Source organism: Carlito syrichta, unplaced genomic scaffold, assembly GCF_000164805.1.
Source record: "Carlito syrichta isolate Samal-C Ts95f unplaced genomic scaffold, Tarsius_syrichta-2.0.1 Scaffold305633, whole genome shotgun sequence".
NCBI classification, from domain to species: domain Eukaryota; kingdom Metazoa; phylum Chordata; class Mammalia; order Primates; family Tarsiidae; genus Carlito; species Carlito syrichta.
In genome coordinates, this window is record NW_007249729.1 from 260,280 (window position 1) to 282,422 (window position 22,143).

A 22,143-nucleotide genomic window follows, 5' to 3' on the forward strand; every position below is an offset into this window, starting at 1 on the left:
GACTGAACACTGTACAGAAAGAAAAGCAAGAAGATATGGTGACTGTATAGTATTTTGCTGAGAGAAATACTAGGGCTGAGGTGGTGGCTAAAAAGAAGCGGAATATAAAATAATTCCAAGACAAATAATGTGGTCCTCAGAGCTTAAGTGCTTTGAAGTCAAAGATTATGTATTAATCATCTTAATATACTCAGGACCCAATACAGTACCTGGTACAAACTAAGAATTCAACAAATGTTTGCTAACAAAGTGAGTAGCACCAGTATTTATAGCACTTGGTAGCCCTTTCACTGGTTTGTCAAACAGTAGGCTTACACAGAGAGAGCTACCGGAATGGAACACGGTTTTTGTTTTCACAAATATTTTTCTTTTTTTAAAACAAAAACTTCACTCAATCCAGATAAACATCTGCTTTTAACCTAGCAACTAATAGATTTTTAATACAGGTGAGCTGTATATATGTATTTTAAGCTCTCTTTATTTTTTTTGAGTTGGAGTCTCACTCTGTCGCCCAGACTGGAGTGCAGTGGCACGCTCCCGGCCACTGCAGCCTTGACATGCTGGGCTCCGGCGACCCTCCCACCTGAGCCTTCCAAGTAGCTGGAAATACAAGCACGCACTACCATGCCTGGCTAATTATTTATTTATTTATTTATCTATTTGAGTTGGAGTCTCACTCTGTTGCCCAGACTGGAGTGCAGTGGCCGCTCCCGGTCACCACAGCCTCAACCTGCTGGGCTCTGGCAATCCTTCCACTTCAGCCTTCTAAGTAGCTGGAACTACAGGCATGCGCTGCCATGCCCAGCTAATTTTTTTGATTTATTGTAGAGATGAGGTCTCGCCAAGTTGCCCAGGCGGGTCTCGAACCCCCGGGCTTAGGAAATTCACTCACCTCAGTCTCCCAAAGCACTGGGATTACAGGCTGAGCCACTGAGCCCAGCCTGTCTTGCCTTTTTTAAAAAATTTTTTATTTTAAAGATGCATTTTTTTTGTTTTTTTGTTTTTGAGTTGGAGTCTCACTCTGTTGCCCAGACTGGAGTGCAGTGGCCACTCCCGGCCACCAGAGCCTCGAACTGCTGGGCTCTGGCGATCCTTCCACCTCAGGCTTCCAAGTATCTGGAACTACAGGCATGCGCTACCACGCCTGGCTGATTTTTTGATTTATTGTAGAGATGAGGTCTCGCTGTCCAGGCGGGTCTCGAACCCGCGGGCTCAAGCAATCCACTCACCTCAGCCTCCCAAAGGCGCAGGATTACAGGCTGAGCCACCGAGCCCGGCAATGCACTTTTTTTCTAAGATAAACTTTTTATTTAGGAATATATTTAGATGTACAGAAATTTTGAAAAGATACTCTACAGAGTTTCTACATATTCTTCACCTGATTTCTCCTAATGTTCACATATTACCTAATCATGATATATTTTTCAAAACTAAGGAATTAACTTTGGATGTTACTATTCATTCAACGATAGGCTTTACTTGTATTTCACCAATATTTCCACTGTCCTTTAACTGCCCCAGGATTCAATCCAGGATACCACACTGCATTTGGTCATCACGTCTCATCAGTGTCTCTGATCAGTGACGGTTTCTCCATCCTTGTTTTTCCATGACCTTGACAATTCTAAAGAGCACCTATTTTGTGGGATGTCTCTCAGTGGGGTTTTTCTGATGTCCTCTCATACTCAGCTTGGGGTTGTGGGTTTTGGGGAAGAGTGCTGCAGAGATGAAATGTTCTTCTCACTATATCTATCCTACCAGGGGAACGAGGTACATTTTGATCATCCCTAATCTGAAAATTCGAAATCTGAAATGCTCCAAAATCTGAAAAAAGTATTAGGAGGTGGGGTCTTTGGGAGGTGCTTGAGTAATGAGGGCTCCACCCTCCTGAATGGATTAGCACAGTTTTTGTTGTAGTAGGGGATGGTGGGAGTGGCTTAGTTATAGAGAAGAGCTTTCTCTCCCACATGCTCACTCTCACCTTCTGCTCTTCTGCCATGGGATGTTGGTGCCATGCCATTGGACTTCCCAGCCTCCAGAACTGTGAGAAATAAATGTCTTCACAAATTACCGATAACACTCCCAGTCAACAGTAAACTATTAGCAGTTAATACTTTTCAGGAGTCAAAGGTATATATGGATTTTTGACTGCATGCAGGTCAGTGCCCCTAATTCTCATGTTGTTCAAGGGTCAATGGTATTTGATTACAACTCAAAGTATAAAAATAAATATACATGAGCCCACACTGTTGTAAATGACTGACTGAGTCAATGGAAGAGGAGGAACAAATCTTTCTTACAGAAAAGTTCTAACTGACTTATGAAGATACACCCACTCTGAGGTGTTGTTATAGCAGCAGAAATGGACTAAGACAAAATTGACTCAGAACTGGTCAAGGGGCTCTGCTGCCTGCAAGACATCTCTGGGTCATGCCCTTAAAAGGGAATAGTATGCTCCCCAACACTGTGTCCTTTCCTGTTGGCTGGGAAACAGGAGAACTGGGGTTACCACCTTAGACCAGAGATATCTTTGTCCCATGATCCCTCTTCCTTGCCAAGGAGGGTAAGAAGTCCTGTGCCTGGATATGATTCAGGAGGTTCTACTGTGATAGTAAAGAAGTCGGGAGGACAGATATTGTGGCTTTAAAATCAGCATTCTCTGATACAGAGAAAATCCACTCCTGCTTTGACCATAGCATTCTGATAGTGGATTTATTTTCAATACAGTAACAAATAATATGCTCAATATTTAAGCTCATCTTATTTTAATGAGCTAAACTTGTGTCACAATTAAAAATTAAGTGTGCTTCAGGACCCGCCTGGGCAGCAAGACCTCATCTCTACAATAAATCAAAAAATCAGCCGGGCAGGGTGGTAGCGTGCGCCTGTAGTTCCAGCTACTTGGAAGGCTGAGGCGGAAGGACCGCCGGAGCCCAGCAGTTCGAGGCTGCGGTGGCCGGGTGTGGCCACTGCACTCCAGTCTGGGCGACAGAGTGAGACTCCAACTCAAAAAAAAAAAAAAATTAAGTGTAAGACAAATAAATAATATAAGGTACATCTCATCAAATGAAATTAGAATCCTTGAGTCCGTGTTCAAATAAATAAGCACATGGGCTGGGTGCAGTGGCTCATACCTATAATCCCAGCACTTTGGAAGGCTGAGGGAGAGGACTGCTTGAACCCAGGAGTACAAGACCAGCCTGAGCAACATAGCAAGACCTTGTCTTTGTTAAAAAAAAAAAAAAAAAAAAAAGAAAAGCCGGGTTCAGTGGCTCAGCCTGTAATCCCAGTGCTTTAGGAGGCTGAGGTGAGTGGATTGCCTGAGCCCGCGGGTTCAAAATCCACCTGGGCAACTTGGTGAGACCTCATCTCTACAATAAAATCAAAAATTAGCTGGGTATGGTAGCGCATGCCTGTAGTTCCAGCTACTTGGAAGGTTGAGGCGGAAGGATAGCCGGAGCCCAGCAAGTTGAGGCTGCGGTAGCCGGGAGCGAGCCACTGCACTCCAATCTGGGTGATAGAGTGAGACTCTAACTCAAAAAAAAAAAAATTGCCAGAAAGGTCAGATGTGTTGGTGTATGCCTGTAATTCCAGCACTTTAAGGAGGCTGAGGCGAGAGGATTGCTTGAGCCAAGGAGTTTGAGTCTAGCCTAGACAACACAGCAAGACCCCATCTCTATAAACAAACAAACCCAAATAAATAAGCACATGGAGGAATAATGAGAAGGAGAAATGTTTCTCCTACATTAGAATGGAACTAAGAACTTATGAAATAATTATGAAACAACAATAAATGTAAACAACAATTAATATTCAAACTTCTTGTTAGCATAGTGGTAAGTAAAAAATGCTAATAAATCAATAAGTAAACTAAAACTAGTGGGCAAAAGTAAACTAAAACTAGTGGACGAAAGTTTTCGTTTACTAGTTTACTTATTTACTGGATGATAAACAGGACCATCTCAAAGTTACTCGCCCATATATTTATTAATTACAACGGGAAAAGAGTAACTTTACACTGAGAGAAATTTCACAAACAGAAGCTTACCTGAGTGACCAAATAACATCCCTAGTGACACAATAAATGAACATCATCAAATGCTGCCCAAGGGGAGAAGTGTATGACAACACTTCTGTCATATCACTGCCAAAATTGTATAGCCTGAACCAAATCATAAGGAAATATCTGATGAACTCAAATGGCAGGGCTGTCTCAAAATAACCAGCCAGTAATCTTCAAAAACATCAAACCCGCAAGGTCAAAGGAGGACCGGGGATTGTTCCAGACTGAAGGAGACTGAGAGGAAAGGACAGCTAAATGCCATACTTGGATCCCTGTGCTGCAAAGGACATTATCAGGACAGTTGAAAACTGAGCAGGGTCTCATGGTAAAGAGGATGTGGGGGTTTGTACTGTTCTTATAACTTTTGTGTAGGTTTGAAATGGTCACAAAATAAACTTTAGCCGGGCTCGGTGGCTCAGACTGTAATCCCGCATCTTTGGGAGGCTGAGGTGAGTGGATTGCCTGAGCCCGCGGGTTCGAGACCCACCTGGGCAGCAAGACCTCGTCTTTACCATAAATCAAAAAATCAGCCGGGTGTAGTAGCGCGCGCCTGTAATTCCGGCTACTTGGAAGGCTGAGGCGGAAGGATCGCCGGAGCCCAACAGGCAGAGGTTGCGGTGGCTGGAAGTGGCCACTGCACTCCAGTCTGGGCGACAGAGTGAGAGTCCAACTCAAAAAAAATAAATAAAAAATAAACTTTAAAAAATAATCACTTTCATTGACTACTGTGTTCTGAACGTGTCCCCCCAAATTAACAAGCCAAGACTTTTAAAGGCCAACGTGACAGTACTAAGAGATGGGGCCTACAGGAGGTGACCTAGGGACTGGGGCCCTTGGAAAGGGCCTGAGGGGCTGGTTCTGCTCTTTCGATTCTGCCACACACATGAGGACACCTAGACGGTGGTGTCTAATCTTAGACTTCCCAACTTCAGATCTGCAAAGAAATACATGTCTATTCTTCATAAATTACCCAGTCTTAGGCATTTCGTTGAAGCAGCACAGAATAAGACATCAAATTTATGAAATCCTCTATCTTTTGCAGTATTTCCAATTTTTGGTAATAAATTTACATCATGGATAGTTTATTGAACATTGTGTAAACGAGACTAAATGCTACTGACTTATTTGACGAAATAAACATTAGTATTAAATGAAGAATGATGCCTGAATCTGGATTAATTTTGCATGTGCTTATTAGTTTATTACTGAATAGTTTTGCATCAGGATGAATTTTATTTCCTGATACAACGTATACTGTGTAACTGTATGTCTTTTTTATTAACTCTTATAGGTCTCTTAGTTATTATTATTACCCTCTTTTGCAGATGATAAAAATGAGGCTTACAGAAGTTAAATACTGAGGTCACAGAGCTACTAAGTGACAGAGCTGGGCTTTGGTGCCAACAAGTCCAATTCTAGCACTTATACTCTAAATAATAACAAAGTGTTTGAGTAAAATGCAAACTACCTCATCCTTTTATTTATAACGCACATGTGTGCTTACCAATAGCAACAGAGAGCTGGAAGAAAAACAAGAATGGCCACATTAATTCCTACCTGTGTCTGTCTCATGGCCCGTTCCACCCGGCGTATACTTCCTCGTTCAAGTTTTGTCCGGAGGATCAAGGCTGATGTCTGAATGGCCCAGAACTTCGGTTGTGAAAGCAGACACTGATGAAAGAGGAGGAAAAAAGACCGCAGTAAGAAGGGATACACTGAGCAAGTCCATCATGAATAGGACAAAAATATCAGGAGACAGCTGAACACATATTTGAAAATCTCAGCAACAAAAGGCAAAAAGTTATTCTGTTTTCTCTCTCTATCACAGAAAACTCTTCTAAAATATACCCTTGGTTGGGCGCGGTGGCCCGGCCTGTAATCCCAGCACTTTGGGAGGCCGAGGTGAGAGGATTGCCAGAGCCCAGGGGTTTGAGACCAGCCTGGACAACTTGGTGAACCTCGTCTCTACAAGAAATCACAAAAATTAGCCGGGTGTGGTGGTGCATGCCTGTCATTCCAGCTACTTGGAAGGCTGACACGGAAAGATCACCTAAGCTCAGCAGGTCGAGGCTGCAGTGGCTGTGAGCAGCATGCCACTGCACTCCAGCCTGGATGACAGAGTGAGACACCAGCTCAAAAAAAACCCAAAAAACATATACTTTATGGCCTCGGTTAGGATAAAGAGTTTCCAATGTTAGCTAAGACACTTTCCCAGAAGAAGCATCTTAACAAATACCAACCTACAAAAAACCTGAATATGCACGTACTCAAACCTAACCTCAGAGAAAGTTGTGTCTGCCAACAATTCAGAAAATGTAGGAGAAACTACTAAATATGGCCACAAACGCAGTGGGAAATACGGTGCAAGTACTAAGTGAGTGAAAACAGGGACAAAATATATTGTGATAAATGAGACCACCTAGTGTAAGGAACACAACGGAAACTCTCTCTGACAAAGGCTTGGAACCCAGTGTTGTCTCTAGGTGATCCTTTGCATAAAGATCACTGGAATAAAGAGGAAGCATCTGTTTGTCTGAAAATTGATGCCAGCCTTGATCCTTTGCTTGTTTCTAAAGTCAGGTGTGGAACCTCCTAGCTAGTACAAGTAATCATTCAAAAACTAGGTACTCATTAGAAGCACCTGAGAAACTTTTGGTAATTTTTAAAAGTACATCAAATCTCTTGAGAGTCTTTTTTTTTTTAATACTCCCCAGGTAATTCTCAAGTGTAGTAAACTTTAACAACTATTAGGTTAAGATCATTTAAAGCATTGTCTTTGGTTACATTCATTCATAACTCCAAACTCCCGTGATAGGTTAGCAAGAAGTCTTCAACCTACAGCTCCTTATGGTACCATGCCAGACCACTGTACTCATTTGGATTGCCTGCCTGAACCCTACAGGTATTTAAATTTTTAACCACTAAAACCTTAACCCCAACGATTCACATTTATTTCTCAGAAATGCTCTGAACATTTCTGAATAGTCTGCTCCAAAACTGGTCCTAAGTAACAGAGATGACCAAAGCCTGGATAACTGAAGGGTTAGCCTCTTGCTCCGAAGGAAACACAGGAACTACTCACTGTAAAACTTCTACAACAATGGTTCTCAACCAGGATGTTATTTGCTGTGGATCCATGTCTCCTGTTTTTGCTGTTTTATTATGTAATTATTTGTACTTAATAAACACTTGCATAACACATTCGATGTGCTGGTCAGGCCCTGGTCTAAGTGCTTTACAAATAGTAATGGTAACTTTGATAAAAAAGATGTGCTTAACATTAACATAGTATAGTTTATAATTTTTTGCTTTATGGTTAGAGCTCTTGTATCCTAAGGTCTCAAAGAGGTTTTACATTTGTCTTCTAAAAGCTTTAGAGTTTTGCTTTTCACTTTTAGAGATTTGATCTGTCTGAAACTGTTTTTATATGTCATATGCTTTATGGTGAAGACCTTGTGTTCCATGTGGCTATGTCAGTTATCTGGTGCCATTTATTGAAAAGTCCACCTTTCTCTGCAGTACTGCAATCTACCTTCATCATGAACCAAATGAACCATATGCATACGGATCTGTTTCTAGACCACTGGGTGGTTTGTATTTCCGTGCCAAAGTGTCTTAATTCAGTGTTTCTCAAACTTTAAAGTGCATAAAAATAACTAGAGAGCTCATGAAAACAGAGACCTTGACCCCAACCCCAGAGGCTCTGATTCGATAGGATGTTAGGGTGCAGCCAGAGAAAGTCCATGTCTAACAAGCGCCCAGGTGATGCCACCGCCGCCTGTCCAAGGACCCACGGGATAAGCACGGTCTTGATCAGTACCATCTTCACCAAGGTCCTGCTCTACCCAGCAATCTCAGACCTCAGCTCTGCTGCTCCTTGAGACAGCCTGAGCTGCTCTCACCCTCTGCATTTCCATATGGATTTTAAAGTCAGCTGAGTTCCACAAAAACAAACAACAACAAAATCAAACTGCCAACATATTGTTAAGAGTTGTATCCATTATGTAGGCTAATTTGGAGAGACTGAAACGTTAAAATATGGACTCCTCCATGAACAAGGTCTAGCCCTCCATTTATTTCTGTTTCCACTAATTTCTCTGAATAATGCCATAGAGACTTCATAAATCTTTTAACAGGCTTTCTCTTAGGAATTTGATGGGGATTTTTTTACACTGTTACAAATGCTTTTTCTTTTAATTTTTTAAAATTGTGGTAAAACACACATAACATAAAATTTGCCATCTTAATAATTTTAAGCTCACAGTACAGAATGTGAAGTGCTTTCACGCTGCTGTACAAGCAACCTTCAGAACTCGCTTCATCCTGCAGCTGAAACTCTACACCATTAAACAAGTCTCACTCTCCCTCCCTACTAGTCCCTGGCCACCCTCATTCGGCTTTTAATCTCTGTGAATGTGACCACCCTAGATCCACCATGTGGGATCACATAGCTGTAAGCGCTGTCTTATTTTTAACCATGTAGTCTATTAACTACAGTCACTTGATGAAATATCTGCTCATTAGATTGGCAGTATTTGGATAAAAATCCAGGTGAGGACCCTACTAAAGAACCTTCTGCCATCTGCAGCCCCGAGATGGAGCCCCCACCATTGCTCTGCGTCACAGCGAGGCAAGAAGCCACACATGTGAGATGATGACATCAGGGTGCCTGTTTTCAGAGAAGTTTTCTCATTTCTCAACTCCCACTGAACAGAATCTATAAAGAGTCACTCACTGAGCCAGTAAACCTTTTCAGGTATACCTTTTCATGTGCTCAATATTTTTATGATTGTTGTGAATATTGAAATCAACTCTAGTAATATTTCTTTTATTTATAGTTACAATGTTTTATAAATTAAGGGATCAATCCACTTCAGCAACTGTGGATAAGGAATGTAAGAAGATATTCTAAGAACAAAAGGGAGACAGATAAGAGACCACTGCTCTGAAAGCCTTAATAGGCACCTCCCACTTTGAGATACACCACCTGAAATTTTAGTAATTTGAAGTTGATTTAAAATAGTTCACTTAATCCCATGTACAAATTACATATTCAGCCGATTTAAAAATGATCAGTGTAAACATTTACAAATCTGATTTAATAAGTGTTAACAAGATGGGAGGTGGTATTTTTATATTAAGACACATTTTATTTTATATATAAATATTTTGAGGTGGGATCTCACTCTGTTGCCCAGGCTGGAGTGCAGAGGCACAATCACAGCTTGCCACAGTCTTGGTCTCCGGGGCTCTAGCCATTCTCCTGCCTCAATCTCCCGAGTAGCTGGGACTGCAGGTGCATGCCACCACTCCCAGCTAATTTTTTTATTGCTTTTGTAAAGATATTATGCTGCCTAGGCTAGTCTTGAACTCCAGGGCTCAAGAGATCCTCCTACCTCAGCCTCTCAAAGTGCTGGGATTATAGGTACGAGCCACCATGCCGGCCTAACTTAGACAAATTTTAAATGCTTTTTTTTTTTAGATCCAAATTTTCACAGAAGTATGTATACTGTCTATGAGAAAATTTGTTCTGCTTTACAGATAGATAAATAGAAGAACCACTAATCTGATTCTAAACGTAGAAGTAAAATAAATTCGTAGTTGCTTAGAAAATGTACCAGACAATGTAACAAAACTGTTCATTCAAAAATTATTTGGTAAGCTCTACTGATCCTGAGATAGTTGGTTAAAATAAATGAATAATTATTATACGTGAAGAGGCAATAACAACAGAGAAAAAGATCCCCCATGCTTGAATGTCTTACTTATTATTGTTTGGTAAAGCAAGTTGTAAATACTGCACAACAGTATTTTTCTAGCCTTTTAAGCCATTTCCATAAATTGTATTCTCCTAAAGGCAGCACTGAAAAACAATGATGTTTGTTAATATTCAATGTTGTTAATTTTTAAACTAATTAATTTAAAAACAGTTCAGAAATAAAGCCTGTTTTTCTCTCTGAAAAAAGAAGGTAAACCACCTGAGCAGATAGTCATACCAACATCCAAGGAAACTCCGCTACCTGCTTGAAATGGGAAAGCCAGTGAACACCACTTAAACTCACACTAGAAAGTAAATCTCCACACATGGCAAGCTATATAAATACATACAGAGAGTCTTTTTATTTTATTCAGCTAACAGTTGCCCACTATATGCAACATTTCCCTCATGCCCCAGAAAAGTGGCAAAGAAAATGTCTGATCCCACCATCCAAGAGGCTCAGGAGTGCTGTTTCTATTAAAAATAAATTGCCGCCGTGCGTGGGGGTTCACGTCTATAATCCCAGCACTTTGGGAGGCCGAGGAGAGTAGATTGCCCGAGCCCATGGGCTGAGATCAGCCTGGGCAACCCTGTCTCTCCAATAAATCAAAAAATTAGCCAGGCGTGGTGGCGTGTGCCTGTGGTTCCAGCTACTTTAAAGGCTGAGGTGGAAGAATCACCTGAGTCCAGCAAGTCGAGGCTGTGGTGGCCATGAGCATGCCACTGCACTCCAGCATGGGCAACAGAGTGAGATTCCTACTCAAAAAAAAAAGAAAAAAATTGCCTTTTCGTTCTTATCACTGGGCATATTTCAAATAATCTTCTTCCAAAGGTCACTAGGACCCATCTAGATGACAGACAACTGGTCTGTTCCTTGAACATAATCACCGTGGCACCGTGGCTCCGGGCTCTCCTTGTACCTAACTGCTTGGCTACACTGAAGCCACATCGGAGATGCCTACCCAGGTCAGACTGGCTGAGAAAGCAGGAAACGAAGAGATACTAGAAAAAGCAGAATGCTCTTCCTTTTGAATAATCTACTTAAAGGAGCATACTTTTTTTTTTTGAGTCGGAATCTCCCTCTGTCACCCAGGCTGGCGTGCAGTGTCATGCTCACGGCCACCACAGCCTCGACCTGCTGGGCTCAGAAGATCCTTCTGCTTCAGCCTTCCTTCCAAGTAACTGGAACTACAGGCATGCACCACCACACCTGGCTAATTTTTTGATTTATTGAAGAGATGAGGTCTTGCCAAGTTACCCAGGCTGGTCTTAAATCTCTGGACTCAGGCAATCCTCTCGTCTCCACCTCCCAAAGTGCTGGAAGACAGGTGTGAGCCACCACATTTGGCCTGGGAGCATTCAATTTTAAAATCAGTACCAAATGACAGTAAGTTTAAAACTCCAAGTGGAATCTAGGTTTGACCCCCTGGAGAAGTGGACTAGCAGTCCCAGCCCCGACCCTTGTTCTCAGGCCATTTAAAAACTGTCTCCAATTGATGTGTCCCTGAGTCTCACTGCAACTCCACATCTCTTCCAACACACTGAAGGAGCCAGCCCAGCTGACTCCTGGCTCCTGGCCTCTGCTCATTCTGCTTGGCTCTGCCTGGCCCCAGTTGGCTTTCAAGGGCCAACTCGAGTCCTCCCTTGGGGACAAAGCTTTCTTTGCTGGGCCTAGATACACGCTTTCTTTCTTAGCAACTCAGGGACTTACTTATCTAGGTTTTCAATCTGTAGTGTAAACTGCCTAGTATCACTAATTATATTTTCACACATTTATCTGATCTGGGTTAAATTAAAAAATTCCATGCAGGCGAGTTCCATGAAGAAGTATCTATTTCTTCCACGTATCTAGTAGCATGCTTGGCAAATCTTGGGATTCTGAATTTTCTACTATTAAGTTTTTAAAACTCTCTTGCCTGCGATAAAGATTTTCATATAGTAAGCAAAGGCACCAGATAGAGGGCTCTGTCGGTCATGTGGCTGCCTCAAAAAAGAAAACCCTCTTGCCTTCTGGGAGGTCAGGTCACCTGCTTGCCCAGCTGTACCTTCCACGCCGCCATGGAAAGTAGGTCTAGTTAAAACACACGAGCTACTTTCTGGCTAAACTCTTCACCTTTTAACACCATGTCAACTCATAATGTCCAAAGGCCTATGGGTTTTAGCTTCAAAGATGGCCAAAACCAGAAACGTGAAGTTATGAGTTCGAACAGGACTCCTTAATATCTAACATCACCCATCTTATCCTCCATCCTGCATACTTCTCCTATCTGGGAACATAAGCCCCACCACAGGGCTTCCTATGGGGGTTACCTGTGAGCAGGGGGTCTCTCAAAACACCTTGCCGGCCATGTTACCAGAGTGGAAGTCTCTGATCTCTGGTCCATTCATCCCCCTTCTTGTGTTTAATCTATCTCTCTAGGTTTATTTCTCAACTCTTCCCAATTTCCTATGCTACTAAGATCACCCACCAGTACAACACCTACAAAGAAAGGTACTGGCCAAAAGCAGAGAGGTCCCTGGAAAGTACTGGATCTAGCAGGAATGAGAGTTCTGAGGCAAGACACAGTTGACACCTAGAAAGAAACAGAAGGTCAACAGTGACCTGGGTGTGTTCTGCAGAGCCTGTTTTTATCTTTTTTTGGAGTTGGAGTCTCACTCTGTCACCCAGACTGGAGTGCAGTGGCCGCTCCCAGTCACTGCAGCCTCAACCTGCTGGGGTCCGGCGATCCTTCCACCTCAGCCTTCCAAGTAGCCAGAATTACAGGCACGTGCTACCATGCCCGGCTAATTTTTTTTTTGACTTATTTAGAGATGAGGTCTCCCCAAGTTGCCCAGGCGGGTCTCAAACCCGCGGGCTCAGGCAATCCACTCACCTCAGCCTCCCAAAGGTGTGGGATTACAGGCTGAGCCACCGAGCCCGGCTGTTTTTATCTTCAACCCAAAATAAGAATGGTTATCTAGCCATGAGGCAATGGTGGACTTTGCTCATTTTCTGAATAATGTACCTAGCAGAGGTTTTTTATTTTAATTACTATTTTTTATTTTAAAATAATGGGGTACAATTCAGGATTAGGTATACAAGTTGTCATCATACAGGCAAAGTCTGGGCCTACCTCTGGTCCCTACTTTGCCTGGTTTGAGATCAGGTACTCTTATTGATGTCATGTCCTCCCCCACCCCCCATCCCTGGCAGTTTCCATCTACTGCCAATCCCTTTCTTATAGTATTATGGTAAATGTTCTGGGTCCGTTTATAAGTGAGAACATGTGGTACTCAGTTCTTTGTTTCTGTGAGAGGTCACTGAGTATTATAGACTCTAAATCCATCCAAGTTGCTGCAAAGTTCATAATTTTGTTCTTTTTTTTTAAATTTTGTTCTTCTTTATGCCTGTGTAATATTCCATCATGTATATGTACCACTTTTTTTTTTTTATCCAGTCGCCCAGACTAAAGAGCAGTGGCACAATCATGGCTACAGCAGCCTCAACCTGCTGGGCTCAAGCAACCCTTCAGCCTCAGCCTTCCAAGTAGCTGGAGCTACTGTCGTGCGTCACCATGCCCAGCTCATTTTTTTATTTTTTATAGAGATGAGATCTAACCAAGTTTCCCAGGCTTGTTTTGAACCCTTGGCCTCAGTCAAGATACTCACTTCCGCCTCCCAAAGTGCTGAGATTACAGGTGTGAGTCACCATGCCCAGTGGGTTTTTCTTTTAATTTGTAAATTTCAGATTTTTAAAAATCTATTATCTCCTTCAGAAAAGTTGCAAGATCTGGTCACAGTGGCTCACACTTGTAATTCCAGCACCAAGGGAAGTCAAGGTGGGAGGATGGTTTGAGGTCAGGAGTTTAAGACCAGCCTGTGTAATATAGCAAGACCCCATCTCTACCAAAAAAACTTTTTTAAAGACTTCCATTCCTGTATTTTCCAAGTTTTCTACAATAAACAGCCATTCATTATACAATAGACACTCGATCTACTAAACCTTTTACATGATACAAAACCTTTTAACAAAGCAATAAACGTGCAAAATAAATCGCCTTAACTCTCCTGCCTCAGCTTCCCAAAATGCAAGTGTTACAGGTGTGAGCCACCGCACCCAGCCATCACTGACTGTTTAATGTGGACCTTATACTCTCAGACCTTGCTCATTGGCTCTGGTAGCTTTCACGCTGATCCTGCAGAAAACTAGTATCATGCCACCCATGCCCAGAGACAGCTTGACATCTTCCTTTCTGATCTGCATGTCTTTTATATCTTCATCTTGTCTCCTGCACTAAAGTGAGGCTCCCGTCCAATGAGAACAGAAGTGGGAAAGCAGGTGGCCTTGCCTTCTTCCTGAGCCTAGGAAGGAAGCTTACTTGTCACCAAAATGGTTTCAGCTACAGAGTCTTCATAGCGGCACTTTCTCAGGTTGACATTCCTCTCTATTCCTAGTCAGGTGTTGAATTTTGTAAGAGGTTTTTCTATTTCTATTAAAACAATCATACAGCTTTTCCTCCCTTACTATACTAGTAAGGTGAATTGCATTGTTTCATATTAAACCCATAAACACTACTTGGTCATGACTTATTATCATTTTAATGCATTGCTGTGTCATATTTTGGCTAGTCTTGTAGCTGTTGACAATGGAAATTCGAGTCTAGAACCAGTTACTCCAACATGGCTGGAAGAGACATTCACAGTAAGCATTAACCTTAAGACACGGTTATCTGTGGGGGGGGGGGAAAGGTGATCAGTCAGCAGGTCAGTTCTGATTTGAAAGAGCTACAAAAAAGAGCAGACAAACTAAGCAGCATGGTTCCCAGCGGAAAGGTCAAGGCCTCTGCAATGATTGCTCCCTCTCCTTTTCTGTGTGCTCTCAAGACATTCCCTTGATGCTTTATGTTTGCCAGCTGACCATGACGCGCATAGGCATGGTTTTGTCTTGCTCAGGTGTCACTGTGCTTCTTCTACGCTGTGAAGTTCTTCTGAAGTAATTAACTCTCAGGAGTACCCCACGAACTCACGGCTTTATTGCCTATCTGAATACATTAAGAAATGAGCATTCCCTAGTTGAAAAGTAGGTGATTATTTTAATGGGTAAAGATGATTAGAAAACTGTTGAGGTCATAGATAAGCATTTATCAAATAGCTGTAAAAACAACAGCAAAACAGAAAACACACACAATCAGTATAATGTGCAATTTCCAAAGGTCTTTTTCCGTCTTCCATTTAGAGACCTTGGGACTGTCTGAAGGCAAGCTGCCAATGCCAATTCACACTTAAACAAACCTTTGCCAATGAAAACTGAAACACCTGTATGAATTCGCTAAATTGTTCCCGTTTAAAACAATGAAAGGAAATTAAAAACGTTACTGAATGTCACTGACTTGGCTCATCTGAAAGGAAATAACGTAGACAACACAGCTAATTTTAAATTAACAAGCTGAGAGAACAATATGGCTTATTTTTACCATGACTCAGTCAATTTTTCTGAAACATGCAGACTTAATGTCTCAGAAACAGCACCACATTATGACAACCTTAAGGAAAGCTATTCCTCTTAGGACAAGTTTCTGACTTTGCTGAATCAAAGCATTTCCCAACGTATTTCACATGTATATGAACACGTAGCACGAACATGAAAACACTGCCAAAATGTCTTTGAAAAAGGGCTTTTGTCATTATCTTAGTAAACTTTTGGATAGTTCATCAAAACTGAACAAAATTCAGGACCAATAAGCCATTCCTTTGTTTAGTTGATAAGTATTTACCAAATACCACACAGCCGCAGTCCCCATCTCTCCACATGCTTCCAAGCTTACAAGCTTTGCCAGGAGCCACAAGACTTGCACTACTCTCACTCTTCTGCAAGCAGAAGAGGACACCTCACAGCCTCAAACGGTTCACAACCCCGTCCCACCCAAGCCACCGAGCTGTTGCTAGAGCCGGAAACAGATGCCCAGCAAGAAAGACTCTGCTGTTTCTTTCCTCTCTGTTCTCTTCTCTTCCACATCTGCGGCCATTTCCAAATGGGTCCGACCCATCTAGGCTGCTTGAAAACAGGAATGCTCTCCTACAAATGGGGGTGGCCTGGTTCGTCACGGAACGCCACAGCGACCAGCCTCCAGCCACTCCAGAGCTCATTCTCATACATTCGGCAGTGTGGCCTTCAAATGATGTTACTGGTGTGGGGAAAAGGGTCCATCACTTATTGCCCCATTTTACAGAAGGGAAAGATGAACGAGGGGCTGTCCCTGCTCAAACAGGGCTTCCCAAGTCACAGAGCTGAGCGGAGTGATGCCGCCCAGAACAGAAATTGCCCTCCTCTGGGCCATAGCTCCTGGTTTTCTTTTTCTTTTTCATTTTTCTTTTAATGCCCTCCCACCCCCAGAAGAATCTCACAACTGCTAATCCCATCCCCTGCCCCTGGCAGTTACACACTACTGACAATCCTTTTCTTATAGTATTATGATAATTGTTCAAGGTCCACTTATTAGTGAGAACATGTGATACTCAGTTCTTTATTTCTGTGATAGATCACACAGTATTACAGTCCATCCAAGCTGCTGCAATTTTGTCCTTCTTTGCGGCTGCGTCGTAGTTCATCAAGTTATTTTTTTCATAGAGTGATTTGAGTTCCTCCGGGTATATTCCCAGTAGGGGGATTGTAATACCCAGCTTTCATTTTTCCTCTTACTCTGCATGCATTTATTGAGACACACTATGAGTAAGCACAGGCCCTTGCAAAGGACCTAGAAAAGAACAGAGCCCAGTCTCTAAAGCTGGAAGTTTATACTCTTGCAAGAAAAAGACATACACAAGCCTGGTGCAGGGGCTCATGCCTGCAATCCCAGTGCTTTGGGAGGCAGAGGCAAGAGGATTACCTGAGCCCATGGATTCAAGACCAGCCTGGGCACATGGCAAGACCTCATCTCTACAGTAAACCAAAAAAATTAGTTGGGCGTGGTAGCACGCACCTGTAGTTCCAGTTACTTGGAAGGCTGAGGTGGAAGGATCACCTGAAACCAACAGGTCGAGGCTGTGGTGGCCGTGAACGTGCCTCTACACTCCAGCCTGGGTGAAAGAATGATACTCTGACTCAAAAAAAAAAGAAAAAGACATATACATTGTTATAATATAAGCCAAAACACAGCCCTCACAGCAAGAGAAGCACAGATAAAAGTGCAAGAATTCAGACGTGGCCAGCACCGAAAGGTGGTACCTCCCGTCTCAAGCACAGATGCTCCTCGCCACACAATGGGGACGCATCCTGGTTAAGTCCATCGTAAGCTGAAAATATCCTAAGTGAAAAATGCCTGTAACACACCTAACCTGTTAAACATCCTCGATTAGCCACACCCACCTTAAAGGTGCTCAGAACCCTTGCATTAGCCTACAGCTGGGCAAAAGCATCTAACGCAAATCCTATTCCATAATAAAGTACTGAATATCTCATGTCATGTACTGAACACTGCACTGAAAGTGATCAGCAGAAGGGCTGCATGGGAACTCCGAGTACAGTTACTACGAATGCGTATCACTTTCACACCACTGCAAATTCCAAAAAATCGTAAGGCAAACTATCTTTAGTCAGGGCCATTTGCACTCCTTTGCAGTTATATAAGATACAAAGTATCTTCCTTCATTGAAACTAGGGGCCGGCCGGCTTGGTGGCTCAGCCTGTAATCCTGCGCTTTGGGAGGTGAGTGATTTGCCTGAGCCCGCGGGTTCAAGACCCGCCTGGGCAACTTGGCAAGACCTCATCTCTACAATAAATCAAAAAATTAGCCGGGTGTAGTAGCGCATGCCTGTATTTCCAGTTACTTGGAAGGCTGAGGCAGAAGGATCGCCGGAGCCCAGCAGGTCGAGGTTGCGGTGCCTGGGAGTGGCCACTGCACTCCAGTCTGGGCGACTGAGTGAGACTCCAACTCAAAAGGAAAAAAAAAAACTAGGGGCCACTTTTAATTCATCATATTGTCTACTTCAGTACCCACACAAAGAAAGGATAAAAGGAAGGACTGGCACATGAAGGGAAGAGTTGACGAGGGCTGCCTTGGGTCTCTCTGGCGTATTTTGTATGTTTCAACTAGGATCTTTAAAGGGGGAGTGGAGATTGGTGCAGAGCTTGAAGCACACATGGGCTCCCAAAAATCTCCTTGCATGGAAGCTTCTTGTCCTACGCCTCACTAATTAAAGATGTACTTGGAGCTGGGCTCGGTGGCTCAGCCTGTTATCCCGAGCCTTTGGGAGGCTGAGGTGAGTGGATTGCCTGAGCCCGCGGGCTCGAGACCCGCCTGGGGAGACCTCATCTCTACAATAAATCAAAAAATCAGTCGGGCGTGGTAGCGCATGCCTGCAATTCCGGCTCCTTGGAAGGCTGAGGCGGAAGGATTGCCGGAGCCCAGCAGGTCGAGGCTGCGGTGGCCGGGAGTGGCCACTGCACTCCAGTCTGGGCGACAGAATGAGACTCCAACTCAAAAAAAAAAAAGATGTACTTGGGATTAACAAACTCATGTCTTTAGAAGAGTCAGGCCTGGCACAGTGAGTCACCGTCATCAAACAGCTTTCCTCCAAAAAGACACCAATCCTCAGGTCAGTTCTGACTTTGGGAGAGAGTGAGAGGAGAAGAGAGAGCAGGAAAATGAGGCGGCAGAAAGCCCTTGGGGAAAACCTCAATTCATGACCTTCATGGAAAGTTTGGAACAACATGTCACCTACCATCAGAAGTCACCTGTTAGTGACTTTAGAAGTACCTCACAGTCCAGTGGAGCAAGAATGAGTTTTAAAAAGACACATTTTAAAGGAAGGAAAGAAAAATGTCCCCACCCGCAAGACATGTGGAAAAAATGAAATGTCTGAATGCAAAATAAGAGTGTTTTAGTGTCTTTTCAGGATAACTGTGATAATGTATATAACATGATAAACCACTTATGAGACCAATTCCAAGAAGATGCCACCACTGACCAACCTCTCCATGGGAGGCCAGCAGGGACATTTCCTCTCATATGCCCCGTCCCTGTTTCCCTTGGTCATCAGAGAAAGCCAAGCTTCCGGGTCACCATGTGTCACCTGGACACTTGTCCCCATCCAGCTCTGTACTTCCTTACCCTGACTCAAGCTCACAGCCACTCCAGACCCTCCATGGCCTTCCCTGTCCCTTACTTCACGCAGATCCATTTCAGGGTCACCTTCCCGCTGACATCCTACCGGATTACCTTGTCTGAAACACCCATGTCCCCTCTGTCCCCTAGCCTGCATTATGTTTCCCCTTAGCACTTCTGTTGAATATCTAGTTCTCTCTTCATCTGCTACATATTTCCCACATAAGAATGTAAATTCATCTAAGCGCCAGAAAAGAGTTTGCTTACTGCCGTATCCCAATGACCAACATGATGCCTGTATATGTTAAGTATAACAGGTATTAACTGAAGGAGTAAGTGAAAGGCACATAATACATTTTATATGCCCTTTAAAAAAAGGTAACACTTGTCAATTTCCTTATAGCACATGTAATGAATAAATAGGGACATTTCCACATACAATAACAAACATGATCCAACGATACAACACACCGCAGAGTTTTAAGAATACTGAAGTGGAAAGAGAATACAGGCACCCAGGGGACTCCAAAGATTCACACCTGACCAAGAGTGAATGTAGGACACAGTCATCTGCAAAATCTGCATCACAGTATAAAACAAGCTTTTCCTTTTGATCAGAGAAAAGTCTTATCTGAAAAATAACAAAGGAAGAAAACATCAGAATCCTAACCTGTTTCCTAACTACGATCTTAAAAATGCCTTTGAAAAAGTGATTTACCAGTCGGGCTCGGTGGCTCAGCCTGTAATCCTGCACCTTTGGGAGGCTGAGGTGAGTGGATTGCCTGAGCCTGCGGGGTTTGAGACCTGCCTAGGCAACTTGGCGAGACCTCATCTCTACAATAAATCAAAATGAGCTGGGTGTGGTAGCGCGCGCATGCAGTTCCAGCTACTCAGAAGGCTGAGGTGGAAGGATCACAGGAGCCCTGCAGGTCGAGGCTGCGGTGGCCGCACCCGGCCATTGCACTCCAGTCTGGGTGACGGAGTGAGACTCCAACTCAAAAAAAAAAGAAAAAGTGATTTACCTTAAGCAAACTGTATGCACTGAAAGGACACTGTACCTTTTTTAATCTATAAAGACAAAAAGATACTGACTGACTCCTCCCTCCATGACCTTTCTTAATAACCATTCCTTGATCTCAAGTCCTCAAATCTCCATGACCTGGCCTCCTTTGCACGGTCACTCCTCCATAGCTGTGCTCCCTGACTAACAGCTTTATTTCCTTATACCCCATTCCCTCTTAACCCTCAGTAATGAGGCAGCGATCCAGATGGACAGTCCTCCAATGCTGGCCCAGAGGAAAGCAATGTGCTCCCAACTGTCAACTCCCACGGCTGCTCCAGTCCCCTCTTCTCCTCCAGTCCCCTCTTCTCGCCTGAAGCTCCACACAGCTGAGCACAGATGAGCATCCCTGCCCTGGACACCCCTCCTTCTGACCTTTCTCACCCATGCTACCCTGGTTCCATACCCACTCTTTCTCACCATGTCCATGCAGGCATCAACCTAAGTTTTAGGCATCCGAGTTATAGACTCAACAAATATTTACTGAGCACCTACTATGTGCAAAAGAGTAGCATAGTCCCCAGAATAACACAATGAACAAGAAATATTTGGTTACTCCTTTCAAATCTAAGCAAGTACAAAGAAAAACGGTTATGTTTAAATCAGCAGCAAGACACTGTGACTTAGAAGCTAAAATGAGGTTTATTTCCCCCCTTAATTTCCTTAGAAAGCAGCATTTCAACATGAACAATTTGAGGCAAGAACATACCAGAGGCAAAATAATTTACAAGAAAAAAAATGAAATGGAAAGAAAAAAGACATGACTCACTGATGTAAACGCCAGCAGCTCCTCTTCAGTTAATTTATGCACTGGGTTATTCTTTTGAAAATTTGTGCTTTAAAATAAAAAAAAAAAAAAGAAGTTAATCCTAAAATGCATGTTACATCTAATAAAATAAAATTTTTAAAACAAAGCTGCTATATTTTACATATTTGAAAGCATGTATTTAAATATTATGATATTATATTCAAATATAGATATGAGTTTGCCAAAGTATAAAAAGTAATAAAATACTGACAAATAAAATGTGGCTGGTGTATTAAAGGTCAACATAATTTATCTTACTAGGAAAAAAGAAATTCAATCTGTACTACTCAGCAAAGATGATGAAAGAATTATTATAGCACCAATTCTTATTTATTAAGGTCATGCCAACAAAAACGAAGTTATTACTGCATATACCAGACAGAAAAAATTAAAATGTTGTCAAAGAGGCAGAACCATAGCGATTATTAGAGCCTGCTGATCTAACTAGCAGAATCATTTTATGAAACAATTTGGCACTATGTTATAAAGTTAACGTTCACATATCTTTGACTCAGTAACTCCATCGTAGGCATAGAACCCAGAAAAGTTCTTGAACGGGTGTATCAAGAATCACACACATAAATATCTCTAGTCATACTGTGTGTAACAGAAAAAATCTGGAAACAATCCTAATGTCCAAAAGAAAAATGGTAAGTTGCTATATATTCACCTAATGGAATGCTATATTGCAAAGTAAATTGCAGCCACATGTAAACAACATGAATCACAGAAACACAATAATGAGAGGAAATCACTTTTACTGGGGTGGTTTTTTATTTTCATTTTATTTTTCTGAGTTAGAGTCTCACTCTGTCGCCCAGACTGGAATGCAGTGGCACTCTCACGGTCAATGCAGCTTCGGCCCACTGGGCTCAGGAGATCCTTCCTCCTCAGCCTTCCAAGTAGCTGGAACTACAGGTGTGTGCCCACCACACATGGCTAATTTATTGATTTATTGTAGAGATGAGGTCTCACCATGTTGCTCAGGCTGGTCTCCAATGCATGGGCTCAGGCAATCCTCTCGTCTCAGCCTCCCAAAGAGCTGGGATTACAGGCATAAGCTACTGCCCAGCCACTTTTTATTAAGATACCACAAATCAGCCGGGCTCGGCGGCTCAGCCTGTAATCCCGCGCCTTTGGGAGGCTGAGGTGAGTGGATTGCCTGAGCCCGCGGGTTCGAGACCCGCCTGGGCAGCAAGACCTCATCTCTACAATAAATCAAAAAATCAGCCGAGCGTGGTAGCACATGCCTATAATTCCAGCTACTCGGAAGGCTGAGGAGGAAGGATCGCCGGAGCCCAGCAGGTCGAGGCTGCGGTGGCTGGGAGCGACCACTGCACTACAGTCTGGGCAACATAGTGAGACTCCAAC

The 22,143-nt window shown here is 43.0% G+C and overlaps 1 protein-coding gene across 1 annotated transcript in view; it reads right to left on the reverse strand.

Moving 5' to 3' along the window:
- Positions 1-22,143, reverse strand: part of TTC27 (tetratricopeptide repeat domain 27) — a 170,686-nt gene that overhangs the window by 98,858 nt on the left and 49,685 nt on the right. Inside the window, exons 9-10 of the mRNA XM_008061877.2 lie at positions 20,734-20,800; positions 5,621-5,734 (exon numbers count right to left, since the gene is read on the reverse strand). Coding sequence (XP_008060068.1) covers positions 5,621-5,734; positions 20,734-20,800 — 181 coding nt within the window. The remainder of the gene's footprint in view (positions 1-5,620; positions 5,735-20,733; positions 20,801-22,143) is intronic.